The sequence below is a fragment of the Musca domestica genome, unplaced genomic scaffold, assembly GCF_030504385.1.
Source record: "Musca domestica strain aabys unplaced genomic scaffold, Musca_domestica.polishedcontigs.V.1.1 12, whole genome shotgun sequence".
Lineage (NCBI taxonomy): Eukaryota > Metazoa > Arthropoda > Insecta > Diptera > Muscidae > Musca > Musca domestica.
Window position 1 is genome coordinate 11495573 of NW_026712155.1, and position 22612 is coordinate 11518184.

Consider the following 22612-nt stretch of genomic DNA (forward strand, 5'->3'; position numbering starts at 1 on the left):
GATCATATTTTTGAGATAACATCTAGACGGTTCATTCATCTTTTGCGTTATTTGGGTCATTTATAAAATGAACAAAAATATCAAATAAATGAAAACAAGCCTCAGGGCTGTATTACTGTAATTTTACGAAGCTATTATGCCTCCATATTGTGTCCGAGTTGTACTGTTTTCTTGTAATCCTATAAGAAATATTAAATAAATATAAAATTCCTTGGATATTTAATATATTTATGTATTTAATACCGTTTGTTTTATTATTGTCATATTCTAATTACGTTACGTCTCTTAACGTTGCGTTACACTAATCGCACCTTTTTATCTTCCTCCCTTCCGACATGTCAAACGAATGAGAACATTGAGAGAGAGTCATTTTCGCAAAAAGTGACAGTTGACAACTGATTTTTTGTGCATTCGATTAATAGAAACTCATTCTTTTGTGTAAAAATTAAAAACTAAAAAATATATAATTAAGAATAACCTAGAATAAGTAATAAAATAATAATTAATTAGCAAAAAGTCATAAAAATAAGAAGAGAAAGGCCACAACGATAAAGAGAAGACCTACGACGAATTTGCAAGCAAAAACAAGCTAACAACGCAAACAAAGAAAAAATCAATAATTTTCGTTTGTAATCATAAAATTTAAAGGCAAAATATTAATACTATTAACAAATACAACAACAACAAGTGAGAAAAAAGCTGCCAAAAGTGTGTGGAATAGAAAACCATAATAATAAATTCGATTGTTGAAAACTTTTTTTCATAAACATAAGGCTGTTTCGAAAGCAGGGCATTGGCATTGCCTGTTTTAGGGGAGTAAAGTAATAGTTTAGTGTAGTGTATAACAAGAAGAATTTCCGTCGTAAGGACGCACACAGGAAACGAAAATAAAATAAAATGACAACAACTCCATTGGTACAATTGGAAGAAGTTGATTTGATGAACCATTACAGCGATGAAGATGAGGACAACAAAGTAAATGGCCATAATATGCAACAGCAGCAGCAACTTTTAACCACCGAAGTTGAGGTAAGAATTTATAATTCCCATATCCCCATTAAAAAAAAAGATAACATTATTATTTGCTAATTACTGTTTGTTTTGTCTGTCTCTTCCATATCAAAAAAAAATATCCCCCCTGCAACAACTTATGGGTTCCACAATCTAATGTGTATGCAATGTTTTGAAAAAAAAAAAAAAAAAACACAGATAAATACAATTGGTCTCAACAAAAAGAAACGTAGAAAACCAAAGAACAACAACAACAGTAAAACACAGAAACAACAACAACAGGAACCCATGCTCTTATCACTTCAAGACGACGACGATGATGATGAAGATGATACGGTCGGCATAAACGACAGTGGCATGGGTACAACGGTACAGGGAGGTACTACTCCCGACAGCCATGACGACGACGACGATGATGATGACCCAGAGTACAGCCACAACGATGATAATGGTATTCATCATAATGGCGTTGGCAAGTCGTCCATGGCTTCAAACCTTACCTCAACACATCACACATCTCATAGCATAGATGCAGCCATACAACAAACGGTATTAGCTTTCGATGAACATGATTTCTTCAACACCCGCGATACAACCAACGAACCACATTCCTCCACTCTAATGCTAAATGGCCATGCAAATTCAAGCACAGCAACAACAACAAATGGCAAACAACAGCAACTACTTGCTCCCACAAATGCATTGGTGGCTACGCATCAGTTAAATGCTCTCGACACTAGCATAATAACAATCTCATCGACCACCTCTCCCTCGGTGAGCGCCGGCCTTCGGACCGATGTCGATGACAACAACGAGAGCAGTCAAAAATCAGCAAGTCAGCATTACAGCGACAGTCCATCGCGTTCCGGCTACGGTCACAGTTCGACGACACATTCGCCCGCATCAAGATCATCAAAATACGCAATACCATCGGCAGCAACAACCTCCACCGCACCACCGGTCAGACTATTTAGCAGTAATGTTGCCCTGCCACCGCATCTACGTCAGGATTCTATAAATTCTCATGATGATACCGATGAGATTTGTCTAGTGCCCGATGTGGATTTTGAATGCGGAATAAGCATAATGGATCATAGTGGTAGTGATAATCGTGAATCGCAACCCTTGTTGGGAGGGGGTGGCGGAGGAGGGGGTGCGGCTGGGCGTGATCACTACGAGGTGGCATGTAATACATTTATGGGTGAGTTGTTAATAAACCTTTTTTGTTTCGTTTTTGTTTAATTTTGCGCAAAAGAAAACAATCGAGGAAACTGAAAGCAAACACTTGCATGAATCCATAAAAATGCTGAACTCATTTTGCTTGCCATAAGAAGTTTAATGTTTTGGAGCGCAAATGTTACATTCTTTAATGTCGTCCATAATTATTGGAATTTGTTGCTGATTCTAAACAACAATAAAATGCCATTGTTATCATTAAAAAATTCAAAACTGAGAATCTGCCTTCCAGAGAAAAATAATTTCAAAGCTGCTGGTGTAGCCTACAAAAACAGCCTTCCAATAACTTAGTAATTATAGATTAACATATTAAAACTGTTTTAGTTTTCTTGTATTGAATTTAAATATTTTGTTGTTATCAGCAGCAGCGGTCATACATTTCTAAAGCATGACTCATTTCCCAAATGATTTACACAATGTTCGTTGTAGTTTACATTACTCGCTGGATATGGTTTATATTTATATTCGACACCATGAAAAGGAGGATATATTAAATTTGTCATTTAGTTTATAACACCTCTAAATTTTTTTTGTCAAAGAACCCATAAAGTTTATATATTCGGGATCAGCATAAATTTCTAAGCTGATTAAAAGATGATCGTCAGTACTTTGCAATTGGGATACAGTCAATATTATTTAAAATAAAAAATTGAAATTTGGCATAATAGTTCACATTGCGTCTAGGAAGATTGGTATGAAAAACGAACCATATCGGTTCATGTTTTCGTATAGCCTCCGTATAACGAACCCCCCGATATTCCTTGTTTTGACAATTAAATAAACATTTCTAATAGAAACTTAGTACATCGTAATATTTTTGTCAAACTTAGATCGAGCAATATCGGTCCACTCCTTCTGGTACCTCCCCCACAAAAAATCGGAATTTTCAAAAAATATATTTTCTGCACAGAATAAGAAACGATAATCCGATTTTGCTCAAACTTTGCAAATCCTATAATTTACGTCAGTTCTAGGTGAGGTGCGAAAATGGACAATATCGGTCCACTCCATCAAGTACCTCCCCCACGAGGGGGTAAAATTTTGAACATTTATAACTGTAATAAAATGTGATGTATGTGTCCGATTGTCTTCAAATTACACACATAACAATATTTTTATTAACCTAGGGTCTGGTGTAAAGATGGAATATATCGGTCCACTCCTTCTGGTACCTTCCCCACAAAGGGTCAACATTTTGAATATCCATGAAGTTCATAAAACACGAAAATTACATCCGATTCCATTCAGACCTGACACATTTCAATATTTCCATCAACACAAGATCTGTTATAAAGATGGTAGAGATCGGACCATTTCTTCCGGCACGTCCCTCACAAAGGGTCATATTTTTGAATAACCAAAACGATTATAAAATCCAAAATAAGCATCCGGTTCTCTTCATATTTCACACAACCCATTATTTCTACTAACACAAGATCAGCAGTGAAGATGGGATATATCGGTCCAATCCTACTGGTATCTCCTCCACAAAAGTTAAAAATTTTGAATATCCATGAAGCTCATAAAACACGAAATTAACATCCGATTCTATTCAGACTTGGTACATCTCAATATTTCCATCAACACAAGATCAGTTATAAAGATAATAGAGATCGGACCATTCCTTCTGGTAGCTCCCCCACAAAGGGTCAAAGTTTTGATTAACAAAAACGATTACAAAATCCAAAATAAGCATCCGGTCCTCTTCATTTCTTACACATTCTATTATTTCTTGTAACACAAGATCTGTTGTAAAGATAGGATATATCGGTCCACTCCTTTTGGAACTTCCCCCACAGGGTCAAAATTTTCAATATCCACGAGGCTAAAAAAAACGAAATTAACATCTAATTCCATTCAGACTTGGCACATCCCAATATTTCCATCAACCCAAGATCTGTTTTAAAGATAGTAAAGATATGGTCTTCTGGCACTTACCCCACTTAGGGTTCAATACCCAATACCAAATTGTATCAAATATAGAACTATTTAGTACTTTTCGAGCACTTGAAGTACACATTTCTAAAACCACCTCTTTATCACAAATCTATCACCAATAAGGACCCCAATACCAAAACTTCGAAATTCCAACTCTATTCGTTCAAGCTAAACCTAGCTGTTACTAATTTAGTACCATTAAGGGCAGTTCGCACACTTAGTACATATGTTCAAAGCTCCCTTCAAATATCAAACGTACTTTTATATACCAAATGGTACCATTTGCCGGTTACAAAATAGGGTCTAAAACTTTTCTGTGGAAACACATAAAATTAACATTTCTATGGAAGTCTAAATATCCAGGATCTACTGTATGTGTCCCTGTCACGTATTCAATTTTCCATTTTCAAAATTATTTAAATTGTATTTATTTCTAATTTTTAAATCGGTTCTTTCAAATTTTAAATTGTGGTGTTAAAAAAATTGTCCATATTCGTCATGCTATGCATACAATTAATAGTAGTTCCCAATGCAATATTGCCGTCGCCGTTGCTGCCACCGCCACCTGTCCGTGCGATGAAACCTATTGTACTCGTATCAGTTCGGATTATTCATTCTCAGGCAATGACAGCACTGCCAATGTGGCTAAACTTAAAATCGAAACACCTTTAATGATAACACCTTCCTTTGCGACTATCTCGTCGAGCTCAGCGGCCTGGGACTGGGGACAAGCTCAATGTCGTTGTATAAATTGTCCACTTAAAAATGCCTGTAAGTTTTGTTGTTTTTCGTCAATTAACAGCTTTTGTTTTTAGTGGCGTCTTATCGCCTTTAAAATGCAAATTTAATTTGGCTGCAATAGAAATGTCGTGAAGTTTTTTTTTTTTTGGCTAATTTGGTGGTATTCGAAAATGTTGGTGTCATAGTTTCCATTATGACAACAACTGGCATAGATTTAAATTACCCAAGTGTTTTCTACATTAACCCCTTGTATATTGAGAATCCTTCCAATGAGTTCAGTGTTAATGAGAATTTGGAATTTAAAGGTGGGCAAGAGAAGCATAAAAAAGGAAAAGTGTTTAAATAAAATATTTTTAGTAACGAAATCAATCACAATAAAAATCGATCTGAAATAAAAACGGAAAATTCCCACATTAAAGCCTTTAATAAAAATTAATAGAATAAAAAATATCCTTCACCTTCATTGAGTGCTGAAATAATAAATTTCCACGAAATATATGATGTATGTCAGTCATATCGAATCTTTGTTTATTCTTTTGACAAAGACAAAAGTTCAATTCAAGTGCAATGCTATCAGACGCCACGTCTCAATGAGAAACACGCACGACACACAACCTGCCATCATTACCCCACCATCATAATTATCATCAACCACAATTAGATTGTCCTGATTTTACCAAAGATGACGGATTTTTAAGGCCCCGGGAATATTGGTTTCTTATTTTGAGACAGACATAGAACAACTCAATGAGAATTTCTGCAAATTTCATAGACCATTGCAATAAACTCAACCTAGAAAAGGCACAGATAACGGAATAAAGGGCAAAGGTTTATATAGAAGTCGATATTTTTAAGGTATTCAAATCAAAATACAGGGTGAGATGAAATAACTGCAACCAACTTCAGACTGCTGTCATTTCTAAGCCACTCGTCCGACAGCTGTTAAAATTATTCCAGTGACAGCTCATTATATTGTTCACAAGCGTACAAAAGCATTTTGGTGAGAATTTTCCAGAAAAAAAGTTATTCGGGATGGAATTTAAGCGTGATAGTGTGATTTCTTTATATTTGGCTGGAAAACCAAAAGTGGCTATCGTTAGAGCATTCCAGCATTTAAACGTGAATAAATCTTTTGTGTCTCGTACCATCGCTCGTTACCGTGATACCGGTAGTGTAGCTCGACGCCAAGGAAGTGGACGGAAGAAAACAGCAACATCAGCAGAAATGGTTCGAAAGGTGAGGGAACCGACTTGATCGAAACCCGCGTCGCAGTGGCCGAAAAAAGGCTTGTGAGCTGAACATATCGCAATATTCCATTCGGCAAATTGGAAAAATGAAAAAATTGAAATTCCAAAAAGTGCAAGAACTTACACCGCACCGCAACAGAAAAAATAGACTCAAAAGAGCCAAAGAGTTGCTTCGCTTGGCCTAAAGTGGTGAACTGCTGAATTTGGTTTTTTCCGATTAGAAAACATTTGCTGTCCAGCAGTTTGTAAAGAAACAAAATGATCGTGTTTACGTGCCAAGAGGTCAGCTGAAAATGTGCACCTTCGGTTTGCTACCAGAACTCAAGCGCCGGCCATGGTGATGGTGTGGGCCGAGCCGCCATAACAGCCGATGGTCGCTCTCCACTCGTATTAATCGACCGTGGCATCAGAATAAATGCCGAATATTATCGCGAAAATATTCTGGAGGGTTTATTAAAGCCTTGGGCACGCAAACATTTTGGCCGCAGACTTTGGACCATCCAACAGGACTCAGCACCATCGCACTCAGTACGCTTCATTTCCAGCGCACAATGGCCATCAAAATCTCCGGATACCAATTCGTTGGACTATTGTGTCTGGAGTATTTTGGAAAGCAATGTTGGCAGGTTGCAGTTTTTCATCTCACCCTGTAAATTTTTTGAAATAAATGATCCGATGTTTATTACATAAGTTTGAGGGGAAGGTATGCCATTAAAAAAAAAAACGAAAAAAAACTGTCAAACTGCCAACACCACCAAGGAAACAGGGTCGAACCACATCTATTTCTTGAAGTTTTGCCTTACCAAATTGCAAGTGGTTGGAGTCCTTTACGCAAAGTCTCATAACTACTTCCCCAACTTAACGTAATTTTTATTTCCCCAGAACATAGGCTGAAAACACATCTTCCAATAAAGGCCTCTTTCGGCGACACTCATGTGTCATTATACCGATGACGATGACAACTACAACAAACACAACGTTCAAAATGTTTATTTTGGTATGTTCGTTCACGTACATTGATTTAGTTGCATTACCCAGAAGAGCAAGGTTAATACTGAATTGGCCAGGGATGGAAAATTGGAATTGTATTAGAAATTTAAAAAATTAAATGAATGAAAAAGTATGTTTTTTTTTTCATTTTTTCTATTATACCCTCCATTTGTATAGCTGTAGATTATATATAATTTGATACGGCAAAAATCTCTGTCTGTGCGTTCGATAATTCTCGAAGGAAGTATCCTTTCTGATACTTCCCCCGCAAAGAAAGTGCCAAAGCTCAATATGAGCAAAATTTTTACATTTTTTTATACGCTCCACCTTGGAAAGGAGGGTATAATAACTTTGTCATTCCGTTTGTAACATCCTTAAATATTCGCCGTAGACCCCATAAAGTATATATCTAAGTCGATTTAACGATGTCCGTCTGTCTGTTGAAATCACGATACAGCCCACATTATTTAACGTAGAGCGCCAAGATTTAGCAGAGCAATTTGTATTGTATCTAGAATGGTTGGTATTGAAAATAAGATATATCGGTCCACGTTTTGGTATAGTTCCCACATAACGGTACCTCCCGATATTCGGTATTTTCATTATTTATGCCACATTTTTTCACGGATTAGTCTGAAAATTGGTATTTGTAGGTCATAACGGATCCCAGTTCGTGTGGCGAGACATTGAATGTATAGGTCCACGCTTTGGTATAGCCCCCATGTAAAGGTACCTCCCGATATTCGGCATTTTGATTATTTTTGCCACATTTTTTTTCACGGATTTGTCTAAAAATTGGTATTTGTTGGACATAATAGGTTCCAAGTGCGGTGGCGAAACAATGCACGATTTGGTATAGCCCCCATATAACGGTACCTCTCGATATTCGGTATTTTGATGGTTTTTGCCACATTTTTCCACCGATTTGTGTAAAAATTGGTATATGTAGGTCATAATGGGTCGTAGTTCGTGTGGCGAAACATTGTATGAATAGGCCCACGTTTTGGTATAGTCTCCATATAACGGTACCTCCCGATATTCGGTATTTTGATGATTTTTGGCACATTTTTCCATGAATATGTCTAAAAATTGGTATATGAGGTTCATAATGGGCTCTAATGTTTCCTTTACCCTAAGGTGGAGGGTATTAAAAGTTTGACCCGGCCAAACTTAACGTTTTTTACTTGTTTTTATATTTTATTGAATGAAAGCAAAAAATGTCGGGAATAGCATGAAACTTTAGAATAAGTCTAGATTTATTCGAATTGGTCACCTTTGGAACGAGTTATGGCTTTCAAGCGGCCATGAAACCGCCATACGCTGCCCGAATGTTGCTCTGCGGTAGTTTGGCCCATTCCCGGCAAAGTGCTTGCTTGAGGTGGTCGACACTTTGGTATTTTTTTTTTTTTTTTTTTGGTGCCAACCTTGCTTTCCAAAATACTCCAGACACAATAGTCCAACGGATTGGTATCCGGAGATTTTGGTGGCCATTGTGTGCTGGAAATGAAGCGAGGAACCTCATTTTGTAACCATTCTTGGTGGGTGGCGCGTGCTGAGTGCGATGATGCAGGGTCCTGTTCGAATGTCCAAGGTCTGCGGCAAAAATGTTTGCGTGCCCAAGGCTTTCATACACCCTCCAGAATATTTTCACGATAATATTCAGCATTTATTCTGATGCTACGGTCGATTAATACGAGCGGAGAGCGACCATCGGCTGTTATGGCGGCCCGGCCCACACCATCACCATGGCTTGCGCTTGAGTTCTGTCTTCAGGCCTTTTTGGCAAGTAAACACGATCATTTTGATTGTTTACAAACTGCTGGATAACAAATGTTTTCTCATCGGAGAAAACCAAATTCGGAAATTTACCACTTTCGGCCAAGCAAAGCAACTCTGTAGCTCTTTGGAGTCAATTTTCTTTCTGTTGCGGTGTAAGTTTGTTGCACTTTTAGGAATTTCAATGGCTGCACCCCGAACTCATTTTTCAATATTTGCCGAATGGAATATTGCGATATGTTCAGCTCATGAGCCATTTTTCGGCCTCTGCGACCCGGGTATCGATCAAATCGCTTCTTTATTTTTCTAACCATTTCTGTTGATGTTGCTGTTGTCTTCCGTCCACTTCCTTGACGTCGGGCTAAGCTACCACTATCACGGTAACGAGCGATGGTACGAGACACAAAAGATTTATTCACATTATGGTGCTGGAGTGCTCTAACGATAGCCACTTGTGGTTTTCTAGCCAAATATAAAGAAATCCCACTATCTCGCTTAAATTTCATCACGAATAACTTTTTTTCTGGAAAAATCTCACCAAAATGCTTTTGTCCGCTTGTAAACAATATAATGAGCTGTCACTGGAATAATTTTAACAGCTGTCGGACGAGTGGCTTAGAAATGACAGCAGTCTAAAGTTGGTTGCAGTTTTTTCATCTCACCCTGTATTGCTTACTCCTATTGGTTACTGGTAATTAAGTTGATGTGGTTTGTGTCTTTACTCGATATTTTATAACACCCTCCACCTTGGAAAGCAAGGTATATTAACTTTGTCATTCCGTTTGTAACATCCTTAAATATTCGTCGTAGACCCCATAAAGTATATATATTCATAATCAGCATAAAATTCTAAGTCGATTTAGCGGTGTCCGTCTGTCTGTTGAAATCACGATACAGCCCACACTATTTGACGTGGAGCGCCAAACTTTAGCAGAGTAATTTTTGAAAATGAGATATATTGGTCCACGTTCTGGTATAGTCCCCATATAACGGTACCTCCCAATATTCGGTATTTTGATGAGTTATGCCACATTTTTTTCACGGATTTGTCTGAAAATTGGTATTTGTGGGTCATAATGGGTCCTAGTTCGTGTGGCGAAACATTGTAATTATAGGTCCACGTTTTGGTATAGCCCCCATATAACGGTACCTCCCGATATTTGGCATTTTAATGGTTTTTGCCACATTTCTTCTAATGTTTCCTTTGCCCTAAGGTGGAGGGTATTAAAAGTTTGGCCCGGCCGAACTTGATGTTTTTTACTTGTTTTTTTTTTTGGATTTTTCTCCTCAATAATTAGTAAATCTCCGACACAATTTTTCCCAAGTTCCAACTGTTTTCTATTGGCTCGACACATATATCCTTTTAGTGGTATCCACCAATCCCATCCCTGCACTACTAAAAAGTAAAGAAAAAAGAAAACAATGATTGGTGCAAATAAATTGTATAAGATTGAGTACAGAGAACAGAAAAACAAAGCAAATTCTTTAGTAGCACATTGGCAAAATGTTGCAAAAGGAAAGTCAGCGACGACACACAAGAAAAACCACCGGCCATACGGCAGGTTGCTTGTTGTGGTGGTGGCTAGTCACAATATTGGTTATTACGAAATTCCGAAAAAATGGATAATATTTCATTGAATAGTGCAAATTCATACGAGTACATAACCGAGGATGGAAATCCACCTACGCAGTTTAATGGTAATTGGTTAAAAGTTGACCGCTTCTATCCGCATCCCTCCTTACGGTATCCCGAAAACAATTTCATATTAATTATTCACATTTAATGAAAGTGAAATTTGTTGTTTTTACAGACAAGTGGTTGTGTGGCGGCGTAGAAAAAGGATATCATCACCTCCATATGTGTGTGTGTTTGTGTGGTATCCTTAGAAATGTCTAAAAGTAAATAACCATACTTAACACTTTCCACCCGCCCGTTGTGAATGTGTCTCCGTGTGTGTGAATTTTCTTTTAAATTTTTAATCAACCAAATGAATTGCTCAAAATTTATACCTTGTCACCACGCAGTCTCAAAATATGCGGTGAATTGGTTTTTAATTAAACATTTCAATTTAATTGCCATTATTTCTCGAATATTGACCGGCTGGAAACTATTTTTATATGCCCAATAAGTTTCACGAACTTTTTTTTTTTAAATTGAAAATTATTATCATTAACGTTGTGGCGGATTACATCAGAATATTTTAAGATTTTTGGTTTGTTTGCTCTTTTCTTTGGCTCAGTGTAATTTGTGACGCTCAAACGAAATGTTATGTCCTTGCGAGTATTTTTACAAGAGACAATGTCGCAAACGTGCCTCCGGACGCCTTATGATATTGAAAACGAATTTCTTTAGTAAATAATTAAAAAAACATTTTGTTATTGATTTTGAAAAAAGAAATTGTGCATAATTGCGTATACTCAAAATCCTTAAAATTTGAATAAAATATGGATTTTTTCCCATAAAATTTAAAGATGTAAACAGGACAACCACCTTCGAAACATCTAAAATCGATTGTTAGCCCCACGGGTTATTTCAAAATGTGAACCGATTTTTATACCCTCAGTCATATGGCTAGAGAGGGTATATATCACTTGATACGACCAAAACGTGTCTCATCGAAATAACAGTTTTAGACCCTAGGTTTCTTTGGACAAAATCCGTTTCAGCACGTTTGGTCTGGTTGGTGCGCACGATAACTCTCGAAGGGAGTATGCAATTTGATCTAAATTTGGTACATCGTAATATTATTGTCAAACTTAGATTGAGTTCGGAGATGGGCATTCCACTCCTTCTAATACCTTCCACACAAAATGTCAACATTTTCAAAGAAAATAATTTACTGCACAGAAAGAGAAAGGATAATCCGATTTTGCTTCAACTTTGCGAATCCTAATATTTACATCAGTGCTATGTCAGATGTGAAAATGGACAATATCGGTTCACTCCATCAAGTACCTCCCCCACAAAGGGTCAACATTTTGAATAATTATAAATCTTACAAAATGTGAAGTAAGGGTCCCATTGTCTTCATTTTACACACATCACAATAATTTTTTTATCAACCCAAGGGCTGATGTGAAGATGGAATATATCGGTCCACTCTTTCTGGTACTTGCCCCATAAAGGGTCAAAATTTTGAATTATTATAACTCTTAAAAAAATATGATGTAAGAGTCCAAATGTCCTCAAATTACACAGATCACAATACTTTTATTAACCCAAGGTCTGGTGTGAAGATGGAACATATCGGTCCACTCTTTCTGGTACTTTCCCCATAAAGGGTCAAAATTTTGAATATTTATGAGCCGCATAAAACACGAAATTAACATCCGATTCCATTCCAGACTTGGCACATCTTAATATTTCCATCAACCCAAGATCTGTTGTAAAGATGGTAGAGATCGGGTCATTCCTTCTGGTATCTCCCACACAAAGGGGTCAAAGTTTTGAATAACCAAAACGATCATAAAATCCGAAAAAGGCATTCGGTTCTCTTCATATTACACACATCACAATATTTTTATTAACCCAAGGTCTGGGTCGAAGATGGAATATATCGGCCCACACCTTCTGGTACCTCCCCCACAAAGCGTGAAAATTTTGAATATCCATGAAGCTTAAATACGCGAAATTAACGCTCGATTCCATTCAGACTTGGCACATCTCAATATTTCCATCAACACAAGACCTGTTGATGGTAGAGATCGGACCATTTTTTTCTGGTACCTTTCCCAAAAAGGGTCAAAGTTTTGAATAACTTAAACGATCATAAAATCTGAAATAAGCATTCGGTTCTCTTCAAATTAGACACATAACAATATTTTTAATCACCCAAGGTCTGGGTCGAAGATGGAATATATCGGCCCATACCTTCTGGTACCTCAACCACGAAAGGTCAACATTTTGAATATCCATGAAGTTCAAATAACACAAAATAACAATCGACTCCATTCAGACTTGGCACATCTCAATATTTCCATCAACACAAGATCTCTTATAACAATGGTAGAGATCGGGCCACTCCTTCTGGTACCTCCCCCACAAAGGTTCAAAATTTTGAATAACCAAAACGATCATAAAATCCAAAATAAGCATCCGGTTATCTTCAAATTGGACAAATCACAATATTTTTATTAACCCAAGGTCTGGGTCGAAGATGGAATATATCGGCCCACACCTTCTGGTACCTCAACCACAAAGGGTAAAAAAAATAAATATTCATGAAGCTCATAAAACGTGAAATTAACATCCGATTCCATTCAGACTTGGCACATCTCAATATTTTCATCAGCACAAGATCTGTTCTGAAGATGATAGAGATCGGACCATTCCTTCTGGTATCTCCCACACAAAGGGGTCAAAGTTTTGAATAACCAAAACGATCATAAAATCCGAAATAAGCATTCGGTTATCTTCATATTTCACGCAACCCATTATTTCTGCTAACACAAGATCTGCTATGAAGATGGTAAAGATCGGACCATTCCTTCTGGTACCTCCCCCACAAAAGTTCAAAATTTTGAATATCCATGAAGCACATAAAACGCAAAAATAACGTCCGATTCCATTCAGAGTTGATATATCTCAATATTTCCGTCAACACAAGATCTGCTATGAAGATGGTAAAGATCAGACCCTTCCTTCTGGTACCTCCCCCACAAAGGTTCAACATTTTGAATAACCAAAAAGATCATAAATTCCGAAATAAGCTTCCAGTTCGCTTCAAATTTTACTGTAAAGACTGGATATAACGGGCACTCCTATTGGATATATCGGGCACTCCTACTCCTCTCCCCGCATTCACCCAAAGAAGGCGAAATAAGCATCCAACTGGCTTCAAATTTCACACATCCAAACATTTTTGCTAACACAAGATCTGTTGGGAAGATGATATACATCTGCCAACCCCTTCTGGTACCTCACCCACAAAGGACCACAATTTTCAATGTTTATATCTGTCATAACTTGGGAAACAAGTCAGCTGTTCTTTACAACTTGCTATATCTAAATATTTTCTTCAACCAGAGACCTTATGAGATGAATATGGAATTGATGATTTCGCATAAAATTGGATCAAATTGTTCGATTTTCCTGTAATTTTTTCCATACGAATATTTTATAGATGAAGTGTAAAATTTAAATACTTCGGTCCAATATATTTTCTAAAAATTAATATATTTTCTAAAAAGTTATAAAGTAAAGGAAATAATCAATATAATGCAAACCTGGTACGTCGCAATATTTATATCAATATTTATTTAGGTCCGATACGAAATGGGCAATATTGTCCCGCTCCTACGGAACCTACTACATAGAGGATCAACAGTTTCAATAATCAAAATAGAAGTCAAAATATTTTCAAATAATCGAACATTGGCTGAGGGTATACTTCTACGTTCTGAACTTGATTTTACCGAAAAGCCAAGAAATCCTTATGGTAGTATCATAAATTTTGGAGTAATTATTTACATGCCTAACCCTCTTCAATTATTTGCTACAAGACCATATTTTTTAAATATAATTTCTAATTTTTTTCTTTTTCCCACCTTTCAGATGATCCCAGTTTTACCGAGATTGTTGCTCAAGTTGAGTTCGCCATTGAACATGGAGTTATGCCGGAACGTATCTACCAAGGCAGCAGTGGTTCATATTTTGTTAAAAATGCCTCGGGGGTAAGTTTCAGTTGTTGCTTCACTTCACGATAAATTCGTTTTTAGCTTTTCTAAATTTGCAAAATTACATAAAAGTGTTCTGAAATTTTGCTACTTCCTTGGGGAAAAAGCTTAGAAAAAATCCCACAAGACTTAACGGGGAAATTTAACAATAGAGTTGAAATTTGTTAAATTTTTGGTTTAAAGTCTGACATGCGAATAAACTTTTTATTTATGTAAGAAGACCTGCCATGGGTCGTCTATGTGTGGAAGACCTTCTATAGGTCGACTATGTGTCGAAAACCTTCTGTTGGTCTTCTGTTTTTTTTTTTATTTAATTGAATTGAAAATTAATTGAATCTCTTTTTTCTTTGCAGAAAATATTGGCCGTCTTCAAACCCAAGGATGAGGAACCCTATGGACGCCTTAATCCAAAATGGACCAAATGGATGCATAAACTATGCTGTCCCTGCTGTTTTGGCCGTGCCTGTTTAATACCCAATCAAGGGTAAGTGTAAATGGCGATTTGTAGAAGGTCTTTTGGTGAAAGGTTTCCAAAGAAAAACTAAGTGTGGTTCAAATAATTTAATGTTTGAAAAATAATCCATGCAAATGTAGATCACGACTGCGTCCCAAATGTTCCATCCAATTAGTCCCTATAAGTCATCTATTGGTAGGAGACCTCCTGTAGATTTTCTATAGTCGAAGACCTTCTATTGGCATTCCATGTGACGAAGACCTTCTATGGAAGGAAGTTCTTCAATAGTATTCTATGGAAGGAAGCCCTTCAATAGGTCTTCTATGTGTCGAACACTTTCTATAGGTCTTTTATGTGTCGAAGGATTTCCCTAGGTCTTCTACGTATCGAAGGCACTCTGAATATCTTCTATGTGATGAAGACCTTTTATAGATCTTTTATGTGTCCTCTTTTTATAGAAAACTTTCTATAGGCCTTCTATATATCGAAGACTTGGTATAGGTCTTGTTTTTATAGAAGACTTTCTATAGGTCTTCTATGTAATGAAAACATTCTATAGGCCTTCTATGTAACGAAGTCCTTCTGTAGATATTTTTTATGTCCAAAATCTTCTATAGCTCTTCTATATTTCCAAGACATTCTACAGACCTTCTATGAGTCCAAGACCTTCTGTAGGTCTTTTATGCGTCGAAGATTTATATAGGTCTTCTTTGTGTCGAAGACCCTCGGAAAATCTTCTATGTGATGAAGAGCTTCTATAGGTCTTTTATGTGTCGAAGACTTTCTATAGGTTTTGTATGTGTCGAAGACCCCCTGAAGATCTTCTATGTGATGAATATATTTTATAGATCTCTATATGTCCTCTTTTTATAGAAGACTTTCTATAGACCTTCTATATATCGAAGACTTGGTGTAGGTTGTTTTTATAGAAGACCTTCTATAGGTCTTCTATGTAATGAAGACATTCTATAGGCCTTCTATGTAACGAAATCCTTCTGTAGGCATTTTATGTGTCCAAAATCTTCTATAGGTCTTCTATTTTTACAGACCTTCTATGAGTCCAAGACCTTCTGTAGATCTTCTATGTGTCAAAGACCTCCTATATGTCTTCTTTGTAACGAAGACTGCCCATATGTCTATGTGTTGACGATTTTCTGTAGGTCTTTTATGTGTCGAAGACCCTGTGAGGATCTTCTAGGTGACGAAGACCTTCCTCTTTTTATAGTAGATCTCTATAGGTCTTCTATATATCGAAGACTTGGTATAGGTCTTGTTTTTAAAGAAGACCTTCTTTAGGTCTTCTATATCTCCCAGACCTTCTATCGGCCTTCTATGTTTCGAATACCGTCTCTAGTTTTTCTCTTTGTCAAAGGTCTTTTTTAGGTCTGCTATGTGAAGAATACCTTCTACGGACCTTCTATGAGTCCAAGACCTTCTATAGGTTCTCTATTTCTAAAGGCCTTCTACATGAAGAAATTATCTAGATATTCCAGCTTAATTACGCAGAATTACCTTCTATGGCCAGTCTGTTTTAATGGAAACCTTCAATGGATTTTATTCTGTATTCTGAATACCTTCTGTACATTCTTTAGGGCTTCAGGCTCAGGCTCTTTTTGCGGGAAAGCTTTTCTTAGGTTATCTTAAATTGAAGACTTCCCAGAGTCCCCACATCAATGGCTATTTTCTATTTATTTTTATTCGCCCTGATCTCCATTAAAATACCCTTATATTTTTTTCCAGTTACCTTTCCGAGGCCGGTGCAAGTTTAGTCGATCGCAAACTGAATCTTAATGTTGTGCCCAAGACGCGGGTGGTAAGACTGGTAGCTGAAACCTTTAACTATGCCCGCATAGATCGACAAAAGGCCAAGCTAAAGAGACGGATCAAAGAACATTATCCCTCGGCTAAATTCAATCGCATGAGTTTACCCCTAAAGGTAGTCAGAAAAATAAATCGAAATAACATTTTATTAACAAAAATCTCTCTCCCCCCTCAGACTGGTTCATTTCAAACCTTTGTAGAAGGCTACAAAGATGCCGACTATTGGCTGAGACGTTTCGAACAGGAACCACTTTCAGAGGCCTTAGCCAAATCATTTCAGCTGCAATTTGAGAAATTGGTAGTGCTGGACTATATCATACGTAATACGGATCGTGGCAACGATAATTGGCTGATAAAATATGTACAACCGAAAATTACGAAAAAGGTGAATGGTACGGGAGGCAAATCATTATTTGCCGGAACCTCTACGTCATCGAATGAAGTGAAAACGGCAAATATTATAAATACCGATCCCATTGAGGCAACGCCATCTACCAACAATAACAATGAACAAAACAAAAATCTGGACAGTGGCCAATTGGTGGATATACAATCCGGCTCTTTGCACAGTACATCAACGACCAATAGTTCATCGTCTGTCTCGTCGGTGGGTGAGACACCACAAAATGACCCAAAATCAAGTAGAAAACCCACAGAACGACACAATGAATGGAGTCTGGTGGATGCACCGGAAATAAAAATTGCCGCCATTGACAATGGGTTGGCCTTCCCCTTCAAACACCCCGATTCGTGGCGTGCCTATCCCTATCATTGGGCCTGGTTGCCACAGGCTAAAGTGCCATTTAGTGAAGAAATCAAACAACTAGTACTGCCACAATTATCCGATATGAATTTCGTAGAAGAATTGTGTACGGATTTGTATTATCTTTTCCAGCAGGATAAGGGATTCGATAAACGTCTGTTCGAACGGCAGATGTCAGTGATGCGTGGACAGATTTTGAATTTGACACAGGCCCTCAAGGATGGCAAATCGCCGGTACAGCTGGTACAGATGCCAGCTGTGGTAATTGAAAGGTGAGGACAAACAAAAACTTTGGATGGGATTTTTGTGGAAAAAAGGGAAATTTTTGAAGAAAAAAATTTGTAAATTTGTGATTTTTATACCCTTTGTCATATGGCCAGGGTATATATCATTTGATGCAGCCAAAACGTGCCTCATTAAAATAACGGTTTTAGACCCTAGGTCTCTTTGTACCAATTCTGTTTCAGAAAATTTGAGTCGATCTAGCCATGTCCGTCCGTCCGTCTGTCTAGCTGGCTGGTACGCACGATAACTCTCAAAGTCCAAACTTGGTACATCGTAATATTATTGTGAAACTTAGATCGAGTTCGGATATAAGCAATATCGGTCCACTCCTTCTGGTACCTCCCCCACAAAATGTTAACGTTTTCAAAGAAAATAATTTACTGCACAGAAAGAAGAAAGATAATCCGATTTTGCTCCAACTTTGCAAACCCTAATATTTCCATCAGTGCTAGATTTGGTGCAAAAATTGACAATGTCGGTCCAGTCCATCAAGTACCTCCCCCACAAAGGGTCGAAATTTTGAATAATTATAACTCTTATAAAATGTGAAATAAGTGTCGGATTGTCTTCAAATTACACACATCACAATTTTTTTATTAGCCTAAGTTCTGGTGTAAGGATGGAATATATCGGTCCACTCCTTCTGGTACCTACCTCGCAAAGGGTTAAAGTTTTGAATATCCATGAAGCTCATAAAACGCGAAATTGACATCCGATTCCATTCAGACTTGACACATCTCAATATTTCCGTCAACACAAGATCGTTTGTAAAGATGGTAGAGATCGGACCATTCCTTCAGGTATCCTCCACAACGGCTTAAAGTTTTGAATAACCAAAACAATCATAAAATCCGAAATAATCATCCGGTTCTCTTTATATTTCGCACATCCCATTATTTCTACTAACTCAAGGTCTGGTGTGAAGATGGAATATATTGGTCTACTCCTTCGGGTACCTCCCCCCATAAAGGGTCAAAGTTTTGAATAACAAAAACGATCAATCCAAAATAAGCGTCCGGTTCTCTTCATATTTTAAACATCACAATATTTTTATTAGCCCAAGGTCTCGTGTGAAGATGGGATATATAGGTCCACTCCTTCTTGTACCTCCCCCACAAAGGATAAAAATTTTGAATATCCATGAAACTTATAAAACGCGAAATTTACTTCGCGTTTATGGTAGAGATCGGACCATTCCTTCCGGTACCTTCCCAACAAGGACTCAAAGTGTTGATTAACCAAAACGATCATAAAATAAGAAATAATCATCCGGTTCTCTTCAAATTACACACATCCTATTATTTCTGCTAACACAAGATCTGCTGTGAAGATAGGATATATCGGTCCACCCCTTCTGGTACCTCCCCCACAGTGGGTCAAAATTTTGAATATCCATGAAGCTCATAATACGAGAAATTGACATTCGATTCCATTCATTCTTGGCACATCTCAATGTTTCCATCAAAACAAGATCTGTTAAAAATAATGTAGAGATCTGACCATTCCTTCCGGTACCTCCGCCACAATTGGTCAAAGTTTTAAATAAAAAAACGAACATGAAATCTGAAATATGAAATAAGTATCCGGTTCTCTTCAAATTACACACATCCTATTATTTCTGCTAACACAAGATCTGCTGTGAAGATAGGATATATCGGTCCACCCCTTCTGGTACCTCTCCCACAGTGGGTCAAAATTTCGAGTAACCATGAAGCTTATGAGTAGGGAGTAGTCGATATAGTCCAAATCTGGAACGTCGTTATATTTATATCAGTCTTAGGTTAGATAAGAATTGGTCAGCACTGGCCAACTGCTTTGGCCAATGGGTCAACAGTTTGAATAATCATAACTCAAGGCTGGGGGTATACATCTGTCGAAAAAATAGACTAATACTAGGCCAACAATTAATGAAAGTTTTGAGACAAATTCATTCATTGCTTGTTTGCCAGAAAGAGATTCCAAATCCTATTATGAATAATTTTGTTGTTGAATATTTTGTTAAATAATTTTCAAAAACATATTCTTTTTCTCTTTCCATTGCAGATCGCGGGCATCACGTGGCTTTTTCTCCTTTACACAGCGCTTCCAAAATAAAAGTCCCTTCTTCTCTTGGTGCTAACATTTCTGTTCCGAATCACACACATCTTTACAATACTTCAATATCACAACTTTTTTGTTTTGGTTATTTTCAAAATCATTTCTTTTCGGCGCCTACCCACAACACCTGCAAAACCCCCAATTGGCATTATCCTTTGTTGTACCTTATAAGACGTTATCTTACTTTTTTTGTTTATTTCCTTTTTGGGTTCCTTATCATCATCAAAATATATAATACATACATATATCGAAAATGAAAAATATTGTTAAGAATTTATTGTGCACATACCTACCTACCTACATATATAAAATATAAACATAAATGCATATAACATAAACACATACATATATACTCTTATTTAAATTATAATCTCTATATAAAAAATACATACATTTACTTTTTGTTAATTCCATTTTAGCTTTCTTTTTTGTTTAATATTTACACAAAATTTATAATTAATTATTAATTGTAATAAAAAAACAAGAAAATTAAGAAACATATATTAAGTTGTATTTTTAAGATGTGTGTTGTTGATATTTTCTAAACAAAATTTGTAATATTTTTTTTCTTTTTGGATAAAGTATTTTCTTTTTTTAATTTTTAAGAACCTGTTCGTTTGATGGAATGGATGTTGGAAATGTAAAGGAGAAACAAAAATTCTAATAAAATTTGTAATTTTTTGTTATTCAAAGTAAATATAGAATGAAATTAGCCCACTGATACATTAAAAATCTATTATATTTACATTATTATTAAACACTAAATTTAGTTCAAATTATTTATACAAAAATCAAATCCTGGATTACAAGAAAAAATTAAGTCCCATTTCTCTGAAATTATTTGAAAAATTTCCTCTCTATAATAAGGGTCCCACCTCAACTTTCCGCCTCCGAGGCGAAAAAAGAAATTTAATTAATCATCCGTTTCTAAGTATAAATAGGGGGGCTTCTGTATGACCTCCACAGGTGTAAAAGCGGCGGCGACGATAATTCTTTACGAGGTGCAGGACTTAGTTTTTTGCTTCCACCTAGATTGTGTGGGTTAAAAAGGACCTGTTTTAAAAAGGCTCCTTTGATGCTTCATTGTTTCTTTAATGCCCCATTGCTTTTTCAATGCCACATTGCTTCTCTTGGGAGAAAAAAGAAATTAAATTAATCATCCGTTTTTTAGTATAAATAGGGGTGCTTCTGTATGAGCTCCACAGGTGTAAAAGCAGCGGCGACGATAATTCTTTACGAGGTGCAGGACTTAGTTTTTTTGCTTCCACCTAGATTGTGTGGGTGAAAAAGGGGCCTATTTTAAAAAGGCTCCTTTGATGCTTCATTGTTTCTTTAATGCCCCATTGCTTTTTCAATGCCACATTGCTTCTCTTGGGACCGGTTGTGTCTTGGAATATTCTTAACAAATTAGTTCTGCCTTAAAAAGGCCCCTCAAGGAATGTGGAATTTCCTCTTGTAAAACTGCTCCATCGCCGATTGTTGTGCTATTGGGTCAATTTTGCAAAATTGAAGGAGATTTAAAATAACATGCCAGCAGAAGATCGGATCTTCTTAACAAATGGGTCTCGTTTTAAAAAAGACACTTTGATGCTTAACTGTCTCTTTGGGGAGGGTTGTGTCTCCTCCATTGAATTAACAAATGGGTTCTTTTTATGTGTTGAAGAATTTCTTGGATTTCCCCTTGTCATGCTGCTACTTCACCGCTTGTTTTGCCTTACTTGGATCGCAGTGATATTCAGTCAGCCTTGCATAAATGGGTGAGATTTAGAGTAACATACCAACAGAAGCTGTCAACTTACGAACATTCCATGTTGCGAGATTCTCACTGAAGTGGAACATTTTTTGTAGAGCTTCCTTTAGAAATGGCTCCTAGAAGAGCTGCAAGACTATAAAACGCCACCGTAGTATGGAGTGTATATTAGTTTGTCATTCCAATTGTAATACTTCGAAATATACATTTCAGAAAATCTAGCCTGCCTGTCTGCCCAACTGTGGAAATCACTCATATTTTAGGCTGATGTAATTTAGATCAGTAGAACTTTTGATTTTGCCTTCCGGCTCAGCTCGGTCAATGATTGCTACACGGAAGCTGTCCGGGTAGAGAGTTTGGGAAAATTTCCTTTTTCTGCTACTCTGGTTCGAAGGTTGGGGGTTTGGTAGATTCAGTTTTGGCTTTAGTAGACTTAGGGTCTACAGAACCTGATTGAGTCATACCACCCACTACCTTCTTGCCGATGATGGGGGTAGATAGCGCAGCTGGTGGAGGAGAGGGGTTTCCTGTTGATGGTTTCTTAGCTGGACGAGATGAGGGTTTATTCTCCTTCGGTTCCACCGAGGAATCGATTCTTTCAGGTTCCACCTTCTTTGGTCTCCGCATTTTTTTGTCTTTGTATCGGCAAAAGCAGCTTTGAATTCCGTCGATAGTGCTTCAGCTTTCCGCTTTACACTCCTCCGAAAGTTTGTCCCCAACTGGACACGCCTTCTTGACGAGGTCGGTTAGGAGGGAGGAAAGCTTCTTTTCAAGGGAGCGTTTTGGCAGTAACGGATGATTCTTTTCGAACTTCCGTACTGCCTTAA

General features: G+C 37.1%; 1 protein-coding gene across 3 annotated transcripts; it reads left to right on the forward strand.

Moving 5' to 3' along the window:
- The first annotated feature begins 388 nt into the window (after window positions 1-388).
- LOC101890816 (phosphatidylinositol 4-kinase type 2-beta) lies at window positions 389-20793 on the forward strand. 3 transcript variants are annotated; one of them, XM_005178248.4, is made up of 7 exons: window positions 389-1029; window positions 1210-2212; window positions 14494-14612; window positions 14969-15099; window positions 16810-17005; window positions 17066-17925; window positions 19982-20793. In XM_005178248.4, exons 1-7 carry the CDS (start codon window positions 898-900, stop codon window positions 20055-20057), a joined length of 2517 nt encoding a protein of 838 aa, XP_005178305.1. In that variant the 5' UTR covers window positions 389-897; the 3' UTR covers window positions 20058-20793. The 3 variants fall into 3 exon arrangements, with proteins under 3 accessions (XP_005178305.1, XP_019890538.1, XP_058974205.1); XM_020034979.2 differs by lacking the exons at window positions 389-1029; window positions 1210-2212 and adding an exon at window positions 4651-4956; XM_059118222.1 differs by lacking the exons at window positions 389-1029; window positions 1210-2212 and adding an exon at window positions 10525-10637.
- The last annotated feature ends 1819 nt before the right edge of the window (window positions 20794-22612 follow it).